Genomic DNA, 27,991 nt, shown 5'->3' with positions numbered 1-27,991 from the left:
AGTTCTTGGTTGGGCATAAGGATTTGAGGATAGACTGGGGCTCCTGTTATATTTCTGGAACAGGGTCACTGGGGCAGGATTTGTAGGTGGACGAATCTGAAAGCTGGTGGAGTCCTTCAGGCAGATAATCCCTGTGGTTCGAAACCACAGTGGTGGAGTCTTTATGGCAGGTAATATTATAGGGTCAGGACCAGTTTTTAGGTGGTGGAATGCAGTTCTTTTTGTGGGTGTAAGTTTAGCTTCCATGTTCAGGGATTTGAAGAATGATGGTGAGGTGAGGTTAGGTTGGATGTTCAGAAATTCTGGAAAGTTAACAGAGAGTGGTTTGGGGACAGGTGGGGCTGGATCACAGTTGGATGGAAGAGTGAATTGAATCAGGCAAGGCTCAACGTTGGCTTTGGTTTGAGTCTGTTTCCACTGTAGGGACCAGGAGAAGGAGAGATGGACTTTTAACGAGTCCAGAATGATTGAATTTGGGCCGAGGGCAAAAAGTCTTTTGGAAAGGACTGATGCTTCTACTTCTGCGGGACTGAGGCGTAGTAGATTATTTACCAGACTTTGAAATGTTTAAATGTGAAAGTTTTACAGTCAAGTCAAATTTACAAAACTAAATTAATTTTTTTAACAATGGTATCAACTTTTTACAAGTTTACTACAGAAAAGTCTATATTTTTCTCGAAAATGTAAACTACAGTAGAATTCTAACCACAAGATCACACAAACAATAAGGTACACAGTGCATTATTACATCTAGAAATAACTTGTAAGGGAAGACAGTTGCCTCAGTGTGGCTACATTACTAGCCTAATACTCATAGTTAGACTGTCAAACATGTAACTGAGGGCTAGGCAGGCTAGGACCAACTCGTATAGATTGTCAGCCAGCTGGTAATATGCGTGGAGGAGAGGCTGCGCACGCATCCATGGGTGGCAGCATCTGATGGTTCTAGAGTCTGCCAATTCCTGAGGCCCACCTTACAACTGCACACATTTATCTCAGTTGTGGAATCTATGTGGATCACTACACCCATTCACCCTTTGGGGACTGAGTGTGTCTGATTCCCTGGGCAAGGGGTGGATGGCGGCGATGTGGAAATGATGTATATGTTCTGGAGGCCTCAGAGGTAAGATGGGAGACCAAGTCCCACTTGATGGGGAACTTAGAATATGGGCAAAATTTTCCATTGCGAGGAGTGGCCCGAAACAGGCGCCCCCACCCCTCCCTTTTCTTCTGCCCCACATAGGAGCATGAGACAACAGGACTGGCGATAGGCAGTTCGAGCCGGGATCCCTGACAATGAGTGTGGAAGATGGCGGTGCCTCTGCAGTGGGCTGAAGCTGTGCAGATGTCAGACCAGTGAAGGTGTGTCCACTGGCTGGAGGGAGACTGGAGTTGGTGCTGCTCTGCTGAAGGCTGCAAAGTCATAGGCTCATCGGATGGAGGTGTTGACACAGGTGGCGGTGGAGGAGGCTGGAACATTGACAGATGGGCAACACCCATTGACTGGGTGGTAGTGCAGCTGGGATGGGGTGGGGGGGGGGGGGGGGGGTTGGATGGTCACCTGGACTCAAAGCCAATTTCGATGGTGCCGAATCACCTGATCTCCAGTCCTGAGGATGTAGACACAGTGGCTGTTCTGATGCATGATGACTGGGGGGGTGCTGACCAAAACCACACTCCCAGACTGCCGTCCTCAGGGTAAAGCTTGGTACGGTGTAATGTGATGGTGGTGAGATATCAGATGGAGGAGGTGGAGCAGCGTGCTCGGCTGGCGCCAATAGAGAAGCTTGGCAGGGCTGCAGGAACCTATAGGAGCCATCTGAAAGGTCATCAGAAAAAAAAGTGTGGAATTCCTGCAGATATTTTTTCTCATCCGTCATAAATGTGCAAGCCTTGTGCTCAGCTTCCGCATTAGATTGGGGGTTAAAGGGAGGGGGACGAACATGGAAAATGCCTGACCAACACAGAAATCATGAAATGCCTGAGACGGGAACTGAGGTCTGCTGTCATAAATGAGAGTAACTGGGACACTTTTACGGGAAAAATTGTTGAGAGAGCCTTGAATAGTGACTTGTAGTCACCGATGAGGGCCAGACCACATATAGAAATTGTGTATGAATTCAGAAAACATATTCAGGAATGGACCCGCTAAATCCACAAGGATGAGTTTCCAGGGCTAGGTTGCTGGAGGCCACTAGGAGGGCAAAGCTTTGGGAATCGCCTGTTAACTAGCACACCAGGGACTTGGAGCAACCAAATGCTCCAAATGTTGGGCCAGTACACATGTCTGCGAGCGAAGGCTTTGGAGCAGGAAATACACAGTGACCCTTATGTAATAGCTGTAAGACCGGGTGATGATGGTGCAAGACTAAGTAGTTATAAAGCGGATCGGAAGTTTGGCCCAGAGGATAAGAAGACCAATCCTCCTGGACATGGAGGATTGTTTTCTTGAGGACAGAGTCTGATGCTGTTGCCGAGGTGACTTGGGCATTAGTGATCGGAAACCCACCTACTGCTGGGTGGGACGAGATATCCAAAGAAAAACACAAGAGCTCTTCTCAGTGAAACTCAGGGTCTGGGCCAACAGGTAGGTGGGATAAGGCGTCTGTGCTGGCGTGGCACCCAATGAGGCAAAAATGAATATCTTTGTTATATTTGGAGAGGAGCAAGGTCCACCACTGCAACCTGTAGGCAGCTTCATCAGGTACCTGGGCTGACAGACTAAAACACTGAACTAATGGCTTGTGCTCTGAAATTATTTGGAATTTGTTGCCATACAAGAGAATGTGAAATTTTGTGACCACATACGCAATGGGCAGAGCCTCCTCCTTGATCTGATCGTAGTGGGCCTCTGCTGCACTGAGAATTTTGTATGCAAACCCCATTGGCAGATTGAGTTGTCTGCATTCTGATGGGCGAGAGCTGCCCCCATACCGTACTGCGGGGTATCTATATTCAAAACCAGTGGTTTGTCAGGCTCAAAAGTAGCTAGATATGGTGCCAATCTGAGTCATTTCTTTAGTGTGGTGAAGGCCTGGCCGCATGACTGAGATCAGACAAAGGAACCTCTCTTGTGGAGAAGGAGGTAGAGAGGTTGTGCAGTGGTGGATACCCTGGAATGAACCGGTGCTAATACGCAGTTTCACCAGAAAGGTCTGTAGTTTTGGCAACAACAAGGGATGTGCCAGGTCAGTCAGTGACAAGATTCTTCATGGGTTACCACTGCTGTGAGATGGTGTGGCCCAGATACTCAAGACATGATTGGAAAAATTTGGGCTTCTGCAGATTGCAGTGTAGACCTACAGCTCAGAATTGATGAAACTGCTGCACTAGTTGCAGGCACAGGTGCAGCTGTTGTGACAGAACTAAAACCTCAGTGACAATCTTGTTAGAATCCTGGTCTGGAACAGGTCCTGACGATGACACTTCCTGGATAGTCATATCAGCATTCTCTGATGCTGCGTTCTGTGCAGTTGAGTGGAAGACTATGGCAATGTTGCCTTTTTTTGACACTTATGACAGATAGCTAAACACTGGGAATGCTATGATCTGTCATGCTGGGAGCAACAAGATGCACAGGATGGCAACACGGAGCTGTGGCTGGGACGCTGTATACACACTGTGTGGAAGCCACTGGGTCAGCCGTCTTGGACCACTCTGACATCGTCATCCCTGGATGCAGCCGATCACTCTGTACTGCCACGACATCGCACCAGGCTTCCAGTTTCTCATATAATTGGGCAGTTGATAAAATCTCTTCGAGGGAGGGTTCTCTAATTGGAGGGCCCATTGCTGGACTTCCGTAGTGGGGGCATTGAGGCAGGGTGGATGATGATAGTCATGTACCATGACATGTACGTATGGTTCTTTTTACTTGGCAATCACAAAATGGCACTTGCAACTAGCGCCGTGGAGGGTCGCAGCCTAGATATGATGAGACTGATGGGGCTGCTTCTTGCATTTGCAGAATTCAACCCTATCTGCCATGACGTGTGTGCAGTGCTGATAATACAAGGACAGCAACAAACATAAACTGTCAGGCAGCTGGAGGTGAGGAGGAAAGATAGCCAGATATGACGGTTTAGAGAGCAACACGGCAAAGCCTGTTGCATGACCATGATGAGATTGTTCTGTTGTTGCAGAAAGGTCCCTGCAATGCAACCAGCTGCTGCAGCATGGACAAAAACAGTGCATGACACACCTCCACCTCCATAACATGGAAGGCATGGAAATGTTGCCGTAGATGGTGTTCATATGCTTCCCAAGCTCCTGCTGCCTCATCAGATGGCTGAATCTGAGGAGGAAAGAGAGCCGGAGATATAGGTTTAGACAGCAAAACCACAAAGCCTTTTGCATGACCATGATGAGATTATCCTGTTTTTGCACAAGTGTTTGAAGCAGAGACTTCCTGTCACAACAAATGCATAAAGCAACCACACAATGAAAAACACTGAAAACATGATCCTACTCATCACCAGGGTACTCTGTAACCACCTGAACACACAGTCTAAAGGACACAACAGTTTATTATATCTAGGAATAACTTGTACAAGAAGACACTTGCCACGGAATGGATACACTAGTAGTCTGATACTTCTAGTCAGAATATTGGGGGCAAGGCTGACCAAGCCCGACTCTGTAAGCTGTTGGTCGGCCAGTAGAGTGCACAGAGGAGAGGCTGCACATGCATCATTGTGTGCTGGCCTCTGATGGTTCTAGCATGTGCCGACTTCTGTGGCACACCTTAAAACTCCATGCCCGGATTTCAGATGTGTGTCACTATAGTTCTTAATTCCAAAAAAATGGAAAAATTTAATTTTGTTGATTACATTGCCATCTACCAAGAATGGAAAATAAAATATTTTTTGTAAACCTTAGGTGTTTTTTTTTTTGTGCAGAATCCATATCTGCGGTAAAGATTGGGGTTCCCATTCGAAAATAAAAAGTTGACCCTCTCGCGCATGGGAGGGGTGTGGACAGGTTAAGTGGTGGCCAGTTTTAGCACAGATGTCCCTCTTTAAAATATTAACTTTTCATCTGGGACATATATTTTTTATGATATGCATTTTTTGAACTATTTAGTTGTCCCAAGTTAAGAAAAACCCCTGTAGATGTAAACAAGATGTGGAAGTTAGCACCAGATCTTTAATTTTGATAATTATATTTTAGAGTAACTCAAAGCAGTGGGAACATGTACCAAATAAAGTCTGTATGAGCTCTGAAATTGGGTTACAATTGTGGTATTTTTAGAAGAGAAAGGTAGTTGATTATGGCTCTTAATAGAGCTGGCATGATGATGATGATGATGATGATGATGATTATTATTCATATGGAACTGCCAGCAGTAGATATGAGACACAAAAATGAGGTATGAAAGAATTACAATGTAATACTTACGTATTTTTTCTCCTGCTCATAAAACTCAGGATTTCTCCATTGCCTAACTGTTTAGCGACATGCCTCAATGCAAAGGATTGTTACTAGACGAATCATCTCTTTTTATGGCATTTTCAAGTATCAGAATTTTCTAAAGCACAGAATAATGCAAGCAAATGGTAGAAACCAACCACAACACATTTTGTTTATGTACACACAAAACAGAGCTGGCTACGTGGAAGCTTTGACGTCACAGCCAGAAGCTATCACTGCGCTGGGATTGGTTTGTACCACACACCTGGTGCATAACACTTGTCATTCTTCACTTGCTAAACTGTTATGCTGCCAACCTGAAATATATACATCAAGTGCAAAGTTTCAGCAGCCTTGGTATAAATCAGTAGCTTATGGTTGATAAAATACAATCACAGGAATAGAGTATGATCAGCTGAAGTTATGCTAGTGTAAAAGGTAAAGATGTCATCAATCCAAAAGTTAGTTTGGACACTATAGTGATTTAGTATACTTGTTCGTATTGGATCTCAGTCAGCATAACCTCATTCAAACATTAGTCAATTTGTGTCTACATCATAAAGTTGTTCTTGATTGAAAATATCAGTTTACGAGCCTAATTCTCATCATTTGCGGGAGGTGTTACTGTTTTGTTTCAATTTGAAGAAAACAGCGGCTGAGTCTCATCGAATGCTCTCAAGTACATATGGTAAGGATCTTGTTAGTGAAAGAACATTCATGAATGTTTTCAAAGCTTCAGGAACAGTGATTTTAACATCATAGACCGGCGTAATGGTGGAAGAGAGAATGTTTTTGAAGATGCAGCATTGGTGACATTGCTGAGTGAAGACACATCAAACTCGAGAAGAATTGGCACACTTAGTGGGAGTGACACAGCAAGCCATTTCAAAATGTCTCAAGGCTATGGACATGATTCAGCAAGAAGGAACTTGGGTCCCGTGTGAGCTGAAACCAAGAGACATTGAATGGCGTTTGTGTGTTCGTGAGCAGTTGCTTCAGAGGCAAAAACAGAAGAGGTTTCTGCATCCCATTGTGACCAGAGACAAAAAATGGGTTCATTATGATAACCTTAAAAGCAAAAAATCATGAGTATATCCCAGCCATGCTTCCACATTGACGGCCAAACTGAATATTCATGGCTCCAAGATAATGCTCTGCTTTTGGTGGGACTAGCTTGGTGTTGTGTACTATGAGGTGCTAAAACCAAGTGAAACAATCACAGGTGCTCATTATCGAATGCAATTAATGTGTTTGAGCAGAGCATTAGAAGACAAACAGCCGCAGTACAGCGAGAGGCATGATAAAGTGATTTTGCAGCACAACGTTTGACCCGACGTTGCAAAAGAGGTCAAAGTGTACTTGGAAATGTTAAACTGGAAAGTCCTACCCCATCTACCGTATTCTCCAGACGTTGCTTCCTCTGACTATCACCTGTTTAGGTCAGTGGCGCATGGCCTGGCTGACCAACACTTCCGATCTCTTGAAGAAATCACAAATTGGATCGACTTGTGGATTGCTTCAAAAGATGAATTATTTTTTCGACGCGGGATTCGACACTGCCGAAAGGTAGGAGAAAGCAATGGCCAATGATGGAAAATACTTTGACTGATACATGTGTAACCAATTTGTTTAATAAAAGCCTCAAATGTTGGGGAAAAAATTACGGAAGCAAAGTTGTACACCTTGTAGAACATTTAATAAAAAGAGGTATGCGCTGACTCCTGTGCCCTTAAGGCTGGGCTAAGAGCCCTATAGTATCACTTAATAAGAGGTAAAATTTACATTTGCAGAATAAGCAAACATCATGTTGTGGATAATATTTTGGTAAAGGAAGGAGAAAGTAGTTCTTTTATAAATTTTATTCAAAAAACAAAAAACAAACAAGTACTTAATTTTTAAATTGTAGGCCTTAACTACAAAGTAGTGTGTTCTTGAAAACTTTGTTATTTAAATAATTAATTTGGAAAAACATGTAGAGTACAGTACTTTTCTTTAGGCTGTATTAAATATTAATTGGTTATTAAAAGTTACAAAGGTTACAGTGTTAGTTCAGTGTAGAATGGTTTTCTTTGTGCATTGATGTATATGACCTTTTTTTCTCCAGACCTTCATTTTCTCAGGCTTCAACCTCGATACCTTGATGCCATTCCCAGCAGTGGATGCTCAAAGGTGGTTTTCTTTTTTTGTAGTTTCATTCAATACATCTTTTTGAAACACTGATGTTTTCACCTCTATTCAACATCACTGGAAGTTGTTTGTGTGTACACAGTTCATGGCTTTTCCTTGGTGTCTTTGGCCAAAACAACCCCAAAGTTTCTGAAGTTGTTATGTTAAGGCATCCATCAAATTTGTTAGGAATGGTATTTTTGTGCAGGCAGTAGGGAGAAGTCATGATAACAAACACTCAAGGCAACGTCACATTTCTCAGCCCTTTTCCATTTTTCTTTAAGACCAAAGTCGTGATTGCAGCTTAAGTAGGAGTGGCTTGGGACTACACAATATAGTTGTTAGAAATATATCCAAAGAAACAATAGCATCTTATTTTTTTTTTTTTTTTTTTTTTTTTTGCTACCACAGTTTTTGCTCCAGACAACTCTTTTTCCTGTTTTTTTAAAATGTCATTGACTATGCAACTGGCAATTTCATTGCCTCCCTGCCCACTCGTAAACCTCATGAAGGGGGGGGGGGGGGGGGGGGAACACTTATTGTTGTCAGCCAAATGCAAACTCGGATTCAAACAAGACAATTGGTGTAAGTGTTGTAATTGGCAGTGGGTTAATGTTGTAATTGGCAGTGGGTTAATGTTGGTATAGAAAACACTTGATGCAAGTCAACTGAAAATGTATAGGTATCACTTATAGGAGCTGCTGATTCTTCGTGATCTTGTTTCATCATTTCTCTGAATTGCATTGCATTCCTGTGGTGAATTTCAACTCAGTTGGTGTGTAGTTTCTTGTTTGTCATGTCAACTGTTGCTACTTTGTGCAGTTAACAACTAAGAAACTAAAGCCTTAAAACAATTCTTGGCCTATTCTCACTGTCTTGGAATACGCATAGCCTGTAAGTTTAACATTAGTGCTCTAGGCCAACCTCATTAGGCAGGGTTTATTTTGGAGGAACAGTTTGTTTCTTACTTCCCTCATAACTTTTCCCTTCCAACCTCCACTTCTTCTTAAATTAGGAAACACTAGTTCTCCCCTTTTGCAACATTTTTTTTTAGTGCATCTGTTAGTAAAGCTCCACATCACACTTAAACCACTGAACACATACAAAAAAAAGCACATCCAACTAACAGCAAAACCAGTCACATGGTGCTTGGCACATAGACCGATTTTGATACACAGCAGGTGCCACTTAGATCCAGGCACATTCTTGTGGCCAAAGTTCAAACCATTTTCAGATTTAATATCACATAATCCTGTTTTTACCTTACTGGCATAGGCTTATGGCCGATATTTTAGCAATAAAATGGAAATAAATCGTTGTGATACTTAACACGGTTTTTATTTTCCTAACACGGTTTTTATTTTCGTTCGACGATTGTGGTACTATCTATAAAATGAGTTATTAGAAGTACTGTTCAATCACAAGAAGTGTTACTTTTTCAAGCATGTATGGAAAATCGATAGAAGTTGAAGAAATAAAATAATTAAAGACATTTATTTAATTTAATTAGTGGGAATATTTTTGTGAGGAAATGTAGCTTACCAACAGGTGAGAGGTCTGTAGAGAAGACTGTATTGTTATAAATTGGGGCTGTCATTAAGATACTATTCCTGAACTTCATTAGTTTAAGTTCTTGCAAAACTTTCTGAAGAGATTGCATTCCTTAAGCACATTTTATTTTTTTCTTGTTCCAAACAGTACAATGATGGACAAGCAAGTATTGCAGTCAACAAGAGCTGTAGTAGGATGCTCTCAGTATGCAATTGCAGTTGTGAATGACAAGGAGTTGCATGCAACTCCACTTCAAGGAATTGTACACCTGAGACCTTCATTTGGCTACCTTGATAAGTCTGATAAACGAGCAAAAGACGAATCAAAGGAAAAAGGAGATGGTATGTAATATACACAATAAAAATTGTATAGCTGCTTGTACAAGAACTCCTCATTACTCTGTTGATTTTTCTATGGTTGTTGTACTAGGAGAAAATGAAGATGAAGAAGAAGAAGCAGAACAAGTTACAGTGAAATTTGCACGTCAGGAGAATGACAGATTGAAACGATTAAGAGAGCGATCATTTGGCTACTTAAGCAAAAAAAGTGCAGAAGAACCATGGTATTACACGCAGTACTTTGGGAGATTCTCAGAAAAAGCAGAGGTATGTAAGTATTTAGAAAATTGATTATTAAATTCTTACTAGATGGTGATTTGACGGTTGTGAGGCAAGGGAAGAGGACATAGAGTTAGCAATGGATGAGTACATGAACATGATGTGGGTAAAAAGCATCTTTTGCATATTTAGGACAAAGTATGGAAGTAAGGCCATGAAGACGTGTTGAGAGTGCCTGAATAGCTCACTTGGGAAGAGCATTGCCACAAAAGGCAAGGTTCTGGTTTCAAGCCCCAGTTCAGCTCACAGTTAATCCACCAGGAATTTTCATAACAGTGCATACTCTACTGCAGAGGGAAATGTTAATTCCGGAAACAATCCCCTAGGCTGTGGCTAAGCCATTTCTCCATATTATTCATTCTTCCAGAAATGCTAGTCTTGTAAGATATGCAGGAGAACTTCTGAAAATTTTGGAAATTAGAAGAGAGGTACTGACAGAAATGAGCCTGTAAGGGCAGATCATGAATCACGCCTTGATTGCTCAGTCAGTAGGAGTACTGCCGCAAAAGGTGAGGTTCTGGGTATGATTCTCTGTCTGGATCACAGCTTTAATCTTGCAGGAAATTTCATAACACCACTTCCTCAGCAGCAGAGTTAAAGATTCATTCTGGAAAGATGATTAAAATAAATTGTGTCTTTAAACAGTTTGGGGTAGAGCAAGTAGAGGTTTGTTTTGTTGTCAGTGTGTGCCTTCATTTCACTGTTTATTTGTTAGTTGGCTAGTAGGAAAGAAGTATTAAATAATTAAGAAATAATCATACCAGACACAGCACTTTCATCAAAAGCTCTTCTATAAATTCTGATGTTCCATTGTGGCCGGTTACTGTGCCCCCACTGAGAGAATCTCTGCTCTTAGACTGACACTTTCAACCTATTACCAGGAACCTATCCTCCTATATAAAAGATGCCAACCATTTCCTCAACCAACTCTCCACAGTTCCTTTCCCTTTACCACACGGTGCCCTGCTCGTCACTATTGATGCCACCTCCCTGTGCACTAACATTCCTAATGCCCATGGCCTTACTGCTATCGAACACTACCTTTCCAGATGCCCTATGGATTCCAAACCAACAACCTCCTTCCTAGTCTCCATGACCAACTATATTCTCACCCACAATTACTTCTCCTTTGAGTACATTACCTACAAACAAATCCGCGGTAAGGCTATGGGCACCCGCATGGCGCCATCCTATGGTAACCTATTCATGGGCCATCTAGAGGAATCTTTCCTAAAAACCCAGAATCCTAAACCCCTCACCTGGTACAGATTCATTGATGACATCTTTGCTTTCTGGATTGGAGGTGAGGACACCTTATTCACATTCCTCCAGAACCTCAACAACTTCTTCCCCATTTGCTTCACCTGGTCCTTCTCAACCCAACAAGCCACCTTCCTGGATGTTGATCTCCACCTCAGAGATGGCTGCATCAGTACCTCCGTCCATATCAAACCTTCTAACCACCAGCAATACCTCCACTTCAACAGCTGCCACCCGTTTCATACCAAGAAGTCCCTTCCTTACAGCCTAGCCACCCATGGTCGTCGCATCTGCAGTGACGAGCAGTCCCTCTCTAAATATACTGAGGTTTCACAGAAGCCTTCACTGACCATAATTATCCTCCCATCCTTGTACAAAAACAAATCTCTCGTGCCTTATCTTTCCAGTCTCCCACCATCTCCTAAAGTCCCACAGTCCGGCACAGAGGAGCATTCCCCTCGTAACTCAGTACCATCTGGAACTGGAGCAACTGAATTACATTCTCCACGACCTCTCGTCGTGCCCTGAAATGAGAAATGTCCTACCCACTATCCCTCCCACCCCTCCTACCGTGGTATTCCGCCGTCCACCGAACCTACACAATATACTCGTCCATCCTTACACAACCCCTGCTTCCAATCCCTTACCTCATGGCTCATACCCCTGCAATAGACGTAGATGCAAGACCTGTCCCATACATTCTCCTACCACCACCTACTCCAGTCCAGTCACTAACATCAACTATCCCATCAAAGGCCGGGCTACCTGGGAAACCAGTCATGTGATTTACAAGCTAAGCTGCAACCCCTGTGCTGCATTCTATGTAGGCATGACATCCAACAAGCTGTCTGTACACATGAATGGCCACTGACAAACTGTGGCTAAAAAACAAGAGGACCATCCTGTGGCTGAACACGCTGCCAAACATGATACCCCTCATCTCAATGACTGCTTCACAGCCTGTGCCATATGGATCCTTCCCACCAACACCAGTTTTTCTGAATTGCACAGGTGGGAACTTTCCCTGCAATACATCGTACGTTCCCGTAACCCTCCTGGCCTCAACCTTCGTTAGTCACTGTCCTCACCCATCCAGCCCCCTCCCTGTTCCCATTCCAGCACTACACAGCTGTCATTTCACTGCCACCCAGTCTTTTAATTTCTTTTATTTCTCTCCTTTCCGCTATTTACCCCCTCCGCACCTTCTCTCCTGCCCTCCGTCTAAACTGCAACACTTGACTGTCCGCCACTCGCACCATACTATCCCTCCCCCTGCCTGCTCCAGCCTCCTCCTTACCCCCACCCAGTCGCCACTCCCATCATGCGCAGTGTAGTTTCAGCTCTCTGAGACTGCAAACGTGTGTGCAAGTTGTGCTTGTGCGTGCGTGCGTGTGCGTGTGTGTGTGTGTGTGTGTGTGTGTGTGTGTGTGTGTGTGTGTGTGTGTGCGTGTGTGTGTGTGCGCGCGCGCGCTACTGACAAAGGCCTTAATGGCTGAAAACTATCTTTTTATTGTGCCTATCGCCACTCAGCATCTCCGCTATATGGTGAGTAGCAACTTTCCTTCTCTCGCATTGTTGAATTCTAATGCTTTCTTTTCTTGGGTGACAAGAGACAGTGCGGTGTTGGGTTGCACGACTCACACATCTCTTCCAGTTGACTTAAACATTGTGCGTGCAGCTTTTCGACTCTCATTCCAAAGTAACAATTATTCTGTACAAACTCCAGCAAGCCAACTGGTTCCAAGATAAATGTCAGAATCTACTAAACATTCATACAGTTACATATGTTCTGCCTCATGCAGAGCCAAGACATAAAGTAAAAGTCTCTATATAACACATGCTTCATCTGTCTGTAACAATCCTCATGACACCACACACCATGGAACATTATCCAAATACTCGTTGACTTTTTGATATAACTTGTAGGGCGCTGCTTGTAACCACTTGTTGGGGCCGCTCATCTGACCCTGCTCCTGGCTCCTCGTGACAGCTGTCCTTCCTGCACACACAGACGTGTGGTGCAGTAAAAAGGCTCTCTCACCTTTGTCATTAAAATATCGGGTGCTCGAGATGGTGGAGAGCCAAGTTATTTACCTCGAAATTCTCGAAGCACTACATATCCTTCCCCTTGGCTCGAACATGCAATATTTTACACATATTCATCATGTACATTAATATCTATCACAACACTAATTTATATTTCAATCAATATACAATATATCTCTTTTAGTCCTTATGTACTTAACACCTAGATTTTCCCCTTTTTTTATGGTAACTATCTGAGCATTGCACTCAATATTGAAGTTAGGACTTTCATACACTTATATATAAGGATTGTGCGGACAATATTCGTAACCTCCAGTCACAGACTCCAGGTGTCATAGACCCTTACTTATGTCGTTCTTTACGTTACTTCTCTGTACTGTTTTTTCTTTAGTACGTATTAACTTCATTAATTACCATTTCTCTTAGTTCTTTCCTACACTTATAAATATAAAACTTGACAAAGCTAGTGGAATATAGAATTTAAATTTACCAGAATAATCTCTACAAAATGTGTGATTTTTGTCACGATACTGCCCTTTTCCTTCTAGGCACAGTACCTATACCTTACATACAGGTTGATACTATGAATGCTCTTCCTCCTTCCGTTTTGGTAGGTACGCCCCTTTAAACTTCCTAATCTACTATGGTACAGGTCAATCACCTTCTTGGTGCCTCTGCCCGCACAGTATAGGTCAGCCTCTCTTGGGTCTGCCTATCTGCCCTTTTCATCCAATAAATGCTGGGTGCGCCCTCCTTCTCCTTCCTGAGTAGGCTTCATAGTTCACTGCCCTAGTATACATCTTTATGTATACTGCCGCTAAATATTACCTGGCAAAAGTCAATTCCACTTCACACTTCTGTCTTACTTCTTGGTACCTTATTTGATCCCCTAGAGTCCTCCACTACTTTTCAACTTCTACACTTTCAGTAGACCTCATATTTATATTTATTATTCACTATATCATACCTTTCCTTATTCTAGACTTGTCCCACTACCCTACAAATCATCAGAACAAATATTCGACTGGTATTCCTACATTATTATCACAATTAGTTCCTCCTTGACTTATGCTCATTAGCTCTTCATTTCTCACACTTCCTTGTGCAATATAGAACTGTCTCTGTTCTTATACCTATGAATAAATATATAAGAAGTGACAAAAGGAAAAAAAAAAGGGGCGATGCAGAACCATCATATATCAGCCAAACAATATGTGCATCTACACAGATGTAAATAGGTCTTTATGTGGTTCTTACATCGATTTAGGTTTCTAACCCATAATTTTTATGTTTGTGTCTAAGTGTAATTTTGTGTGTATGTCGATGTGTGTTCATGCAGGCTGATTCTTTGGCCTACTTATTCAAAATAAGTTGAAGGTTATAGGAAACCAAGGAGAATGAGAAGGAATTCAGCGATAGAAGTGTATGCATATGGAAAGAGGGAAACATAGGTCGGTACTCAGAGGAGAAGTAAGAAAGGAAGAAAAAGAAATGGTTGCTAAGATCGAAGAAGTGAAAGAAGATAACTCCAAAGACAGGAAACGCTTCCCACCCCCCTTCCCCAGGATCCCTACTTCGCTGGTACTTGAGTGAGAAGCCGGAGGAGGTACAATGTTAAATGTCTCCTACAGAACAGACATTCTCACCTTCACCTTTGAAGTCTCTGGAGAAAGATCTTAGCAACTCGTATGGAACGGTAAATGGTGATGAATCATTTACACTTGTTTGCAAGGGTTGTCTGAAAGGTGTGTGTGTGTGGGGGGGGGGGGGGGTGTTAGTCATGTTTGTACCTACACTGCCCATGCTTTCCAAAAGTGATACTAAACCCTCCTATTTATCTTACATCTCACAAAAGGTATAACATTATTTTGTAAAAATAGAAACTTATACACTAAGATAACATAATTGTTTAGTCATTCAGTTTATACTATTTTTCATACACACGTAAAGTACTTCATTCAGTTTTTGATGTCTAGATATTTCTTTGTTTGAATAGTACCATGATATTACCTTTATACTAGTACTATTTTCTATTCGTTTCATTCCATGTTTAGAGATCACTGTTCATTCGTGAGTGTCTTAAATTAGTCACTATCTTGTAGTCATATTTGGTCACTTAAATGCTAACATGATATTATAGTTTAAGAGGTTATGAATAGATTACAGAATAGTTGAAGATTTGAAGGGAATTTGTTGTAGGAAAACTAGTGTGGAAGCAACACCAAAAACGACCCAGGAACTGATGGTCGTCACTCCGCCCTTTAACACAGAATGTTAACATCTCTGGGGAATACGTGACCCCGCCTGGATACCATGGATGTGATATTAACTTCACTTGAAAAAGCGCAGACCAGTACTTCTCGTTAAATTTTGTGTGAAAGTCTCCCCACAACAAAACAATCACCACTTCACTACGTAACACAATGTTCGGTAAAGTTATTATATTTTCTACTTTGTCATAGACAAATTTGAATTCTTCGTCCTTAACCGTGTCAGTATCATTAGATTTGGAAAAAGCAACAGTCGCAACGTTTTCGGATATTATACTCTCGGTAACTTCTCGATCTATAATTAGTTCAAAAGGTTCCGCCAGACTACTTATATAATGTCAAAGTTGACTGTTTTTCCCTGACATTCCGTCCTTCATTATTTACAAGTGGCCTGACAATGTGTGTACTAACAACTTGTGTGTTAACCTCTGGCATTTGCGATTGAATAACCGACCGTGTGCTAACACCTGGAATTTTCGATTGAATAATCAACATTACTTCCTTAGTTCGATCTGTGCTCTCTTTCAAGATATTAATTTCCCGTCTTACGGCATTATATTTAACATTACATACATTTTCACAAGATTCTAATTTTTCATTAAGATCGGGTTCTTTATCGTTACACTTGTCTTCAATATCAAATTCTAATTTCTGGGTCAACTTCTGAAATTGATCATCCTGCTTTTGACTAGAATCTGTAAACATTTGATTCATTTGGACAGTTAAAGAATTACTTAATTCATTCTTTAAATCTGATTGTAAATTTTCCACTTTATCATTTAATACATCAAACTTAGACTTTAGAGCTTCACCCTGTGCTTCAGGGTGGCTGTATTAGTCTTCTAGTCATCCAACTTAGCACTTTGGTCATCTAATCTAGCATATAATTCTTTTCTTAAAGAAGCTTAACCTGCTCTCTGTCCTTGTCTCCAGTTATCTAATTTAGCATTTAGTTCTTGTCTTAAAGATGCCGAATCTGCTTTCTGTTCTTTTCTCTGGTTATCTAATTTAAGGCTTAGTGCTATAATTAAATTTGCTATCTCAGTCCAGTCTGGCATTTCCTTTGTTACCGTCATTGCCATGGGTGGCCCTGAAGTTTCCCCAACTTTCTAAATATTATCCATTTCTATGTTTTTATTTGACCTAGTAATCATCTAACCTAAAATACAATATTGTGTACAATAACTACACCCACAGTTTATTGTCCTGCAGTTCTTTCATCTTTACCAAACGTTTGTTGGTTTTCGCTCACCCGTCGCAGAGGTCTAGGCTGCATCGGTGAGCAGGTGTAGAATCAGCACCAGTGAACAGCATGGACGCCGGCAGCGTCAAACGGTGGTTGCGGTGTTGGAGAGCGGGTGTGAAGTCAGCAACGGTGAAAGGCAGTTGCAGATGGCGGCTGGTTACCGCATTGGTGTCGTTGGCAGGATACTGCGTCGACAGGAAGTTGGGGAAGGAACAGAGATGTAAACAAACTGCCTTTCATTTCGCTACCCAAACACTACACGTTGTTAACGATGATACAGTGTAATTGTAATGCCTGTTACTACCACCTGGCTGAACTCGAGCAGTTAATGTCTCTCTTCTCCACTGTGTGTTTTCCACTGCAGAAATTGCAGTTATTAGAGCACTTGCCTACAGTCAGAAATACTCCATATTTGGTAAGAGTGAAACGAACTTGGTGAGGGCATCAGGAGGCATTTGCACAGTGCTGCAATTGTCCACTTTTAGCAAGCAGATACTATTGAACACCACACTTGAGGCTATAGCTGTTAGAACCCATCAATTTACATTGGTAACAATTTGCAGCTTACACGTCCCACCGGGTAGAGATCTACATCTACATACATACACCGCAAGCCGCCATACGGTGCATGATTGATAGTGCCACTACTAGTCATTCCCTTTCCTGTTCTGCTGGCTGATGAATGAGGGACGACTACTGTCTACATGCCTCCATATGTGCCCTAATTCCTCTTATCTTTGTAGTCCTACCCTTGATGGAGGGAGGGAATGTTATTGTCTATACCCGCATAGTGCATTTGTGGTGATGGAATCATTCTGCAGTCAACCTCAAACGCTTTTTAAATTTTCTCAACAGTGTTTCACAAAAAGGATGTCGTCTTCTCTCCAGGGATTCCCATTTGAGTACGTGGAGCATCTCTAGAATACTCATGTGTTGCATGAACCTGTCAGTATCGAATCCAGCAGCATCTCTCTGAATTGCCTCAGTGTCGAGCATGCCTCTGAGTTACTTTAATCTGGCCTAGAGCAGTCCCAAAGACAAGTCGTACTCAAGAATGGATAGCACTAGCATGCTATAAATGATCTTCTTTATAGATAAGATATACTTTCCTAAAATTCTCCCAGTAAACCAAAGTCCACCATTCACCTTCCCTATTACTGACCTTACATGGTCATTCCATTTGTATCATTTTGCACTGTTATGTCTAGATATTTAATATTGTGACTATTCAAGCAGCTCACTACCAATACTGTATTCAAGTATTTGCCGGCTGCGGTGGCTGAGCGGTTCTAGGCGCTACAGTCCGGAACCGCACGACCACTATGGTTGCAGGTTTGAATCCTGCCTCAGACATGGATGTGTGTGGTGTCCTTAGGTTAGTTAGGCTTAAGTAGTTCTAAGTTCTAGGGAACTGATGACCTCAGATGTTAAGTCCCATAGTGCTCAGAGCCATTTGAACAATTTTTTCAAGTTTTCAGGGTTGTTTCCCCTATTCATATGTATTAACATACATTTTTTTATGTAGAGCAAGCTGCCATTCATCACACCAAATAGAAATTCTGTCTAAATCATCCTGTCTCCTCTGACAGTCACACAATGATACATTTCCTTCACATTACAGCATCATCAGCAAACAGTTGCAGATGCTGCTCTCGTTACCATCAGTTCATTTTGTACATAGAGAACAAGAGTGGTCCTATCTTCACACTACCCTGGGGCACTCCTGTAGATACTCTTGCTCCTGATAAACACTTTCCATACATGACAATGTGCTGTGTTCTATTCCTTAAAAAGTCTTTCAACTACTCATATCTCTGAGAACCTATTCTGTACGCTTAGGCCATCAATAACAGTCTGCAGTGGAGAGCTGTATGAAAAAGTTTATGGAAATCTAAGAATATGGAATCTTCAACAATTTCCTTTCCTGTGGACCCACAGCACGCATGAGCTTGAAGAATGCATATTTTATTTTAAGTACACTTTTTAGCTGTACTCATATGATTTGAGTAGCACGACAAGCTTGGTTTGGTGTTTTTCTATTATCAAGTGTACGTGTGAAGATGGAATAATAGGTATGCAAGAGACGACTCTTAGGAGGGTGGAAGTAGGGATGTTTCTCTGTCAGGAGGCACTCCCACAGTTTGCTTCTTTCCAGTTTTCCTTGGAGGGATTGTGGTGATCTGTTGTCACAGGTAGGTGCAGTAAAAAAAGGTTCAGAACTAATTATTTACCTCTGTAAGTTGCAAGCAGTGTCTTGAGTCATTGTTGACATCAGCTCTCAATGTCAGTCGAGAAATCAAATCATAAATGGTCTTCAGTCTGCTGAAGGTGGCTGACGCATCATGTCCATTCCTCACCAGCTGCTGCTATGGTGGTTGCAGCCTGTGGTGGCTTTGGTGCTCACTGTGTCCTGATGTGTTGGAATTAAACACACACCAATTTATGAGGTGCTGTGTCTGCTCCTGCTCACCGCCGTTCTTAACATGTTGAACCGTGTGGACGAGTGCCATGTAGCCATGTAGTATGACAATCCTGGTCGTGCTGTTCAGGTAGGTCCTGGTACATCCACTGAAATATCAGGAATGCTGGTCCTGAACAGGGATGGTATGGAAGGTCCCTCCCCTTCCCATGTCCAACTGACTGCAGAAGTGGCAGACTGTGGTGTTGAACTCTATGACTGGTGATTATGGTGAGGAAACCATCTCTTGTCGTAGCTGCTATTGTTTCTCAGCAGCATGCAGGAAATCTACAATAGACTTGTGCCAGATATCACTGTACTGTAATTAGGGAATTGAGTGTGAATGTTATGTACACCATCGATCCGTTGCACTGACTGCATGTCACTTGTCATGACCACATGGGTCACACTATTACAAAGGTGTCAGCAGTTCTCACTGTGTGTGCTTGTATAATGAATTCGTTGTAGTACAGAACGGATTTGTAAAAGCTCTTGGCACACTTCGTTGCATTAGCAGTAGCGATTCTTTCATCATGTAACGATGACGATGTGATGCTATCCAGTTGCTGAGCGTACTGCATTTCTGCTGAGGTCTGCTGTCTGGATCACAAGAGGCACTGATATTGCATTTTTCCCTGACGTACTCTCGGTGGTGAAATGTTATTCTTTGTCCCCACCTCATGGTGACACTGCTGTAATGTAACCAAGGTAGCTCCACTCTGGAACTTAGAAAATTTCAACTGTTTGCTGCCTTATACAAGATTGGCATGCAATATACCCCTCTCCTCTAAAAGAATTTGTCACGAGGTTTAGGAAAACTGAAGGAAAGTTTAAACCTATAATATAAAGGTCTTATTCTATTTATAAAGTCCTTTACCAGCTTAACCTTTGCTACAATTTCTGTTTTTCTTTCTGGTACAACCCATTCCAGAGGGATCTTTTGTGTGGGTTTTAACTCTGCTTGTGTTATATTACAACTTAGGAAAAATAAGTTGCATAAATAACTACTAGCACTGTGTTTATACTAATGGCTGTTACACTAATGGTAATCGTGTTCTGCTTTTATCTACGGTGATACTCCTGAACGTGTCTTAACATTTTATCAGCAGCAGTTTCCCAATTTTCTGCTTCAGTTAGTTCATCTATACCCTGTAGTACCTGACGTGTAATTTAGAAAGAAAATATTGCCTGTCTACAACATATAGCAATGCAAACATGGAGTGTAAGGCAGTTACAGCAAGAAGACCTCCATGTAACTGCATGTGCAGTATCAGAAGAACTTAATTTGAATCATGATGTGCGTTGTAAGATTTTACGAGAATGTTTAGGGAAACAAAAACTTGATGCAAAACTCGTCCCTCACACAAATTAACAGATGAAAGGAAAGAGCAAAGAAGATAAATTTTTACTGGACTACTGGATAGAATCAGATGTGATCCCACATTTCTGTCAAAGATTATGTCTGGGGATAAAAGTTGGTGCTACCAGTATGACCCTCACAAGATGTGTCAAAGTGCTGAATGGCAGAGTGCTGGATCACCAGCCCTGAAAAAGTCAAACAACAACCTTCAAGAGCAAAGACAACATTGATCGTATTCTTTGATAGTGAAGGATTAGTTCACCACGTGTATGTACCTCAAGGTCAAACAGTGAACCTGACTCTTTACATGGAACTCTTGTTGATACATTTGTGACGTCCTTGCCATGATATGTGGCATTCTCAGGACTGGTTCATACTACATGACAGTACAACACCCCATACTGCTTTATCTGTTAACAGATATCTAGCCAGACATTCTGTTATTGCCATCCAACATCCACCAAATTCACCTGATCTTTCATCTTGTGATTTTTTTCTTATTTCCGCGAGTGAAAAGGTGACTGGAAGGACAGCTTCATCAAGATATCATAGACATGCAAAAGACTGTGACAAATGAACGTACAAACGTCACAGTGGAAAATTTCCTCATTGCTTCCAAGAATGCAAGCAACAATGGCAACTGTGTATAGATAGCCAAGGGGCCTACTTTGATAGGAGCTAGGATCAATACTTTGTAAGTGCAATTTTCTATTTTTTTAAAGAACATGTCCTGGTATTTTATATTTTCAATGTTATCTACACAGACGTAATTTTACAGTGATTACTGATCATGCAGCTTTAACTACGCTGACACAGTTAGTAGGAAGATTGGGGCATTGCAAATCTCTGGATTTGATCTGAAAGATGTGAAGAGAGTACAAGCAAGCTACAGATAGTGTCGGATGTATTGCAAAACAGCAAATGTGTGTCATACAATATGGTATATTGTGTAGATCAACCAAATGTGGACCATATATTGTAGTTCCAGCAGATCGCGGGCAGAAGTATTACAGCAAGCACATGAACCATGGACCTTGCCGTTGGTGGGGAGGCTTGCGTGCCTCAGCGATACAGATAGCCGTACCGTAGGTACAACCACAATGGAGGGGTATCTGTTGAGAGGCCAGACAAACGTGTGGTTCCTGAAGAGGGGCAGCAGCCTTTTCAGTAGTTGCAAGGGCAACAGTCTGTATGATTGACTGATCTGGCCTTGTAACAATAACCAAAACGGTCTTGCTGTGCTGGTACTGCGAACGGCTGAAAGCAAGGGGAAACTACGGCTGTAATTTTTCCCGAGGGCATGCAGCTTTACTGTATGGTTAAATGATGATGGCGTCCTCTTGGGTAAAATATTCCGGAGGTAAAATAGTCCCCCATTCGGATCTCCGGGCGGGGACTACTCAAGAGGATGTCATTATCAGGAGAAAGAAAACTGGCGTTCTACGGATCGGAGCGTGGAATGTCAGATCCCTTAATCGGGCAGGTAGGTTAGAAAATTTGAAAAGGGAAATGGATAGGTTAAAGTTAGATATAGTGGGAATTAGTGAAGTTCGGTGGCAGGAGGAACAAGACTTCTGGTCAGGTGACTACAGGGTTATAAACACAAAGTCAAATAGGGTAATGCAGGAATAGGAAAATAGGAACGCGGGTAAGCTACTACAAACAGCATAGTGAACGCATTATTGTGGCCAAGATAGATACAAAGCCCACACCTACTACAGTAGTACAAGTTTATATGCCAACTAGCTCTGCAGATGATGAAGAAATTGAAGAAATGTATGATGAAATAAAAGAAATTATTCAGATAGTGAAGGGAGACGAAAATTTAATAGTCATGGGTGACTGGAATTCAAGTGTAGGAAAAGGGAGAGAAGAAAACGTAGTAGGTGAATATGGATTAGGGCTAAGAAATGAAAGAGGAAGCCGCCTGGTAGAGTTTTGCACAGAGCACAACTTAATCATAGCTAACACTTGGTTTAAGAATCATGATAGAAGGTTGTATACATGGAAGAACCCAGGAGATACTAAAAGGTATCAGATAGATTATATAATAGTAAGACAGAGATTTAGGAACCAGGTTTTAAATTGTAAGACATTTCCAGGGGCAGATGTGGACTCTGATCACAATCTGTTGGTTATGACCTGTAGATTAAAACTGAAGAAACTGCAAAAAGGTGGGAATTTAAGGAGATGGGACCTGGATAAACTGACTAAACCAGAGGTTGTACAGAGTTTCAGGGAGAGCATCAGGGAACAATTGACAGGAATGGGGGAAAGAAATACAGTAGAAGAAGAATGGGTAGCTTTGAGGGATGAAGTAGTGAAGGCAGCAGAGGATCAAGTAGGTAAAAAGATGAGGGCTAGTAGAAATCCTTGGGTAACAGAAGAAATATTGAATTTAATTGATGAAAGGAGAAAATATAAAAATGCAGTAAATGAAGCAGGCAAAAAGGAATACAAACGTCTCAAAAATGAGATCGACAGGAAGTGCAAAATGGCTAAGCAGGGATGGCTCGAGGACAAATGTAAGGATGTAGAGGCTTATCTCACTAGGGGTAAGATAGATACCGCCTACAGGAAAATTAAAGACACCTTTGGAGAAAAGAGAACCACTTGCATGAACATCAAGAGCTCAGATGGAAACCCAGTTCTAAGCAAAGAAGGGAAAGCAGAAAGGTGGAAGGAGTATATAGAGGGTCTATACAAGGGCGATGTACTTGAGGACAATATTATGGAAATGGAAGAGGATGTAGAGGAAGATGAAATGGGAGATGCGATACTGCGTGAAGAGTTTGACAGAGCACTGAAAGACCTGAGTCGAAACAAGGCCCCCGGAGTAGACTGCATTCCATTGGAACTACTGACGGCCTTGGGAGAGCCAGTCCTGACAAAACTCTACCATCTGGTGAGCAAGATGTATGAAATAGGGGGAATACCCTCAGACTTCAAGAAGAATATAATAATTCCAATCCCAAAGAAAGCAGGTGTTGACAGATGTGAGAATTACCGAACAATCAGTTTAATAAGCCACAGTTGCAAAATACTAACACGAATTCTTTACAGACGAATGGAAAAACTAGTAGAAGCCGACCTCGGGGAAGATCAGTTTGGATTCCGTAGAAATACTGGAACACGTGAGGCAATACTGACCTTACGACTTATCTTAGAAGAAAGATTAAGGAAAGGCAAACCTACGTTTCTAGCATTTGTAGACTTAGAGAAAGCTTTTGACAATGTTGACTGGAATACTCTCTTTCAAATTCTAAAGGTGGCAGGGGTAAAATACAGGGAGCGAAAGGCTATTTACAATTTGTACAGAAACCAGATGGCAGTTATAAGAGTCGAGGGACATGAAAGGGAAGCAGTGGTTGGGAAGGGAGTAAGACAGGGTTGTAACCTCTCCCCGATGTTATTCAATCTGTATATTGAGCAAGCAGTAAAGGAAACAAAAGATAAATTCGGAGTAGTATTAAAATCCATGGCGAAGAAATAAAAACTTTGAGGTTCGCCGATGACATTATAATTCTGTCGGAGACAGCAAAGGACTTGGGAGAGCAGTTGAACGGAATGGATGGTGTCTTGAAGGGAGGATATAAGATGAACATCAACAAAAGCAAAACGAGGATAATGGAATGTAGTCGAATTAAGTCGGGTGATGCTGAGGGAATTAGGTTAGGAAATGAGACACTTAAATTAGTAAAGGAGTTTTGCTATTTGGGGAGCAAAATAACTGATGATGGTCGAAGTAGAGAGGATATAAAATGTAGACTGGCAATGGCAAGGAAAGCGTTTCTGAAGAAGAGAAATTTGTTAACATCGAATATAGATTTAAGTGTCAGGAAGTCATTTCTGAAAGTATTTGTATGGAGTGTAGCTATGTATGGAAGTGAAACATGGACGGTAAATAGTTTGGACAAGAAGAGAATAGAAGCTTTCGAAATATGGTGCTACAGAAGAATGCTGAAAATTAGATGGGTAGATCACATAACTAATGAGGAGGTACTGAATAGGATTGGGGAGAATTGGAGTTTGTGGCACAACTTGACCAGAAGAAGGGATCGGTTGGTAGGACATATTCTGAGGCATCAAGGGATCACCAATTTAGTATTGGAGGGCAGCGTGGAGGGTAAAAATCGTAGGGGGAGACCAAGAGATGAATACACTAAGCAGATTCAGAAGGATGTAGGTTGCAGTAGGTACTGGGAGATGAAGAAGCTTGCACAGGATAGAGTAGCATGGAGAGCTGCATCAAACCAGTCTCAGGACTGAAGACCACAACAACAACAACATGATCATATGTTATCAGGTCATGGGAGTAAGAGAACAATGGATAGAAGAGGCTCTGAAAGGTTCTGATGATGAACAAGAGGTGCTGATGTTCAACATTATGTCAAGAACTGTATTCTATGTGCACAATGTGCTGATTTGTCCCATCAAAAGAAACAATTAAAAAAATTTTCTTTTTTTTTTTACAAAATGCATAACATTGTGCTGTCTGTGATAATGTTATTTATTCTGCTACTGGTTCCAGTCTTAAACCATCATCAACAGCAGCTGTGCACATTGATAACCCAAGATCGCATGTTTTGCTGTGTTTGTCAGTAAACTGAACATCTTTTTTAGTCAACAGCATGTACGAATTTTACAAAATGCATCGCATTTTGCTGTCTATGATGATGATATTTATTCTGCTACCGCCTAAACAAAATGTTCAATTCACTGCCAAACACCGCAAAACAGGTGATATTGGCTTATCAACATGCAAAGCTGCCATTGACGATGGTAGCAGAATAAATAACATTACCACAGACAGCACAGTGCATTTTGTAAAATTCGTATGTGTTGTTGGCCAGCACCCTCCAGCAAATCCCAACTCCGTCTCCCTCAGCTTGATACCAGCACCAGTTAACGAAAACCACCATACAAGGATACGTACATGTCCACACACGAAAACCCGCACAGAGTCACAAAAACATAGTCTTAAATTTTTTTATCTAGTATAGTGAACAACGTTTCCCCAAAAATAAAAATAGAATTAAAAACACTACCACCATCTGATTACCCATTTAAAGTGATAGGAGCAAATATTTTGGGACCATTTGACAGGATTCAGTACAGTAACAAGTACATATTAACAATTATCAATAATGTGTCAAGGTATTTAGTAATGTTAACAATACCTGATTAGAAAGTGAGCACAATAGCTCATGCTGTGGTGAACCAATGGATACTGGACAGGGTCCTGCAAATGTTTATTATGGACCAAGGGACAAATTTCATCTCGGATTTCATTAAGCAGTTGTTTCACTTACTGGTATGAGTCCATACCACTCACAGGCAAATAGTCATATAGAAAGTTCGTAGGACTTTATCGAAGATGCTAAACCATTATGTGAATTCTCAACACCTAGACTGGGATGTAAATTTAGACTGTGTGGTAGTGCTTGCAATTTAAAAACTTATGCAGGAACAGGGTTATCATCTTATGAGGATGTACACGGACACAAAATGCCATCTCTGTTTGATGTGATTCAGCCAAATTCGGAAAAAGAAGGTGAACACGTTAAGATATTTGCAAGAACTCAAAAGGAAGTATTGGAAAAGGTAAAACGGGCAAACATGAAATTGCCAGAACAAAAAGAGCACGTGGGTTAAGTAAGAGGAATTTACCAACAGTATTGGATAGGTCAATGGGTATTACTTGTGAATTCTTACACTCCAAATGGTAAGAGAAAAAAGGTTTTTGATGAAGTTTCGGAGTCCCTACCAGGTGGTCAAGTTGAAGTCACTTGTAAATGTAAAGTTACAGTCACCAGGAATAACTTCAGTAGTTCATGTCAGTAGAATGAAATCTTTTCAAGGGGCCATAGATTCCTTTCCTCAAGTGTGAGCGGAATTGCCATGTACTGGAATTAAGAAGCAAGAGAATAAAGAAATATTGCAGAATAGGCCATATGGGTTGAGGCCAAGGAATATATAGTCAGAAATGTTGAGACACATGATAATAGTAGGATTTTGTCTTTGCTTTCACTGATTTATGTAGTGTACGTAGGAATATAGGTTTTTTTTTTATTCCCACTTTTCTAAGGATGGAGGGAGTACATGTAAATTATTTCCTCTAGGTGATGGCGAGGATGTCTCTTGGATGGAGGTTAGCATTGGTAATGTTCTTGCTCATCTTCGGAGCAGGAGGGATTGTCAATTAGCCTTTGTGGAATGGGGTTTTGTTCGCGCAGCAGCCGTATATAATCATGCACAAATAGTTCATATGGAGAACCGTTTGTGTGAAGTACAAGTGTTTTTGGGGAATATGAATACATCAAAGTGTAAGAAGGTAGTTATGAAGCCACGAACACATTGTCAGTGAGTCACAATTTTTTTTTTTTTTTTTTTTTTTTTTTTTTTTTTTTTTTTTTTTTTTTTTTTGTGAACAGTAATAGCGAGCTGTTACAAACCAAGAATTTTGTTGGGGTTTTCTGTTCTCACTATATTAGAAAATTCTGAAGAAATCCTTCCTAGGAACTCATCTAGTGCCGTATCCTTAGCCTCTCTCAATAACGTTTGGAGGTTCAACTTGCTTATCCTAACCGAAAACTTCTACAGTGTCATTGGGCATTTGTTTCAAATTACTTAACTTTCCCCAAAAGAAACTAGCACTATTTTGTTTTCTGTACCATTGCTTTAAACCATCTACCAATTCTAGAAATGTGGTTACCATACTCAAAACCTTATGGTACATGATATGCATTTTTAGCCTTACCTGATAAGTGCATCTTGCCCATCAGCAATGATGTTTGTTCAGACGAGTCGCACAAGCTGACAGCAGATAATACATCCTGAATGAAGATAGTAAAGTCTTCCAAAGGGGAGGGTACTGCCAGTTCTGATTTAATTTCACTGGGACCTGATTGTGAAGAATCTCCCATTTGACTATGCAACTGCTGAGCCATTTGCTCGTTTCTATTCATTTAATAATTTAAGCTACTCCATTAGAGCTGATACCGTGTCTGCTGTAGTAGTTGCTCGCTTTTGTGCCATGGTTATGCAGTTTCTTTCTCTATCATAGTAGGTCTAAGCCTTATACAGCACACACAATATACAATGCAAAATCCAGGATGGAATGTGACAATATTATAAGAAGGAAAGTTGCTACTCACTATGTAGTAGAGATACCGTGTCGCAGATAGGCACAACAAAAAGACTCACAATTATAGCTTTTGGCCATTAAGGCCTTCATCAACAATAGACACATACGCACACGCGCACACACTCAAGCAAACAAAACACACACACACACACACACACACACAACTGCAGTCTCAGGCAGTTGGAACCACACTGCAAGCAGCAGCACCAGTGTAAGATGGGAGCGGTGACTGGGTGAGGGTAAGGAGGAGGCTGGGGTGGGGAGGGGGAGGGATAGTGTGGTTGGGGTGGCGGACAGTGAAGTGCTGCAGGGGGGGGGGGGGAGGTGGTGAGAGGGAGGGAGGGAATTAGTGGAAAAGGAGAGAAATAAAAGGACTGGGTGTGGTGGTGGAACGTCGGCTGTGTAGTGCTGGAATGGGAACAAGGAAGGGGCTGGATGGGTGAGGACAGTGACTAATGAAG

The 27,991-nt window shown here is 41.6% G+C and overlaps 1 protein-coding gene across 1 annotated transcript in view; it reads left to right on the top strand.

Moving 5' to 3' along the window:
- Positions 1–27,991, top strand: part of LOC126162534 (DNA-directed RNA polymerase III subunit RPC5) — a 100,620-nt gene that overhangs the window by 23,030 nt on the left and 49,599 nt on the right. Inside the window, exons 4-5 of the mRNA XM_049919107.1 lie at positions 9,274–9,467; positions 9,556–9,731. Of these exons, the coding sequence (XP_049775064.1) occupies positions 9,274–9,467; positions 9,556–9,731 (370 nt within the window). The remainder of the gene's footprint in view (positions 1–9,273; positions 9,468–9,555; positions 9,732–27,991) is intronic.

The sequence above is a fragment of the Schistocerca cancellata genome, chromosome 2 (genome assembly GCF_023864275.1).
Source record: "Schistocerca cancellata isolate TAMUIC-IGC-003103 chromosome 2, iqSchCanc2.1, whole genome shotgun sequence".
NCBI classification, from domain to species: domain Eukaryota; kingdom Metazoa; phylum Arthropoda; class Insecta; order Orthoptera; family Acrididae; genus Schistocerca; species Schistocerca cancellata.
This window is presented reverse-complemented; position numbering and strand designations above follow the sequence as displayed.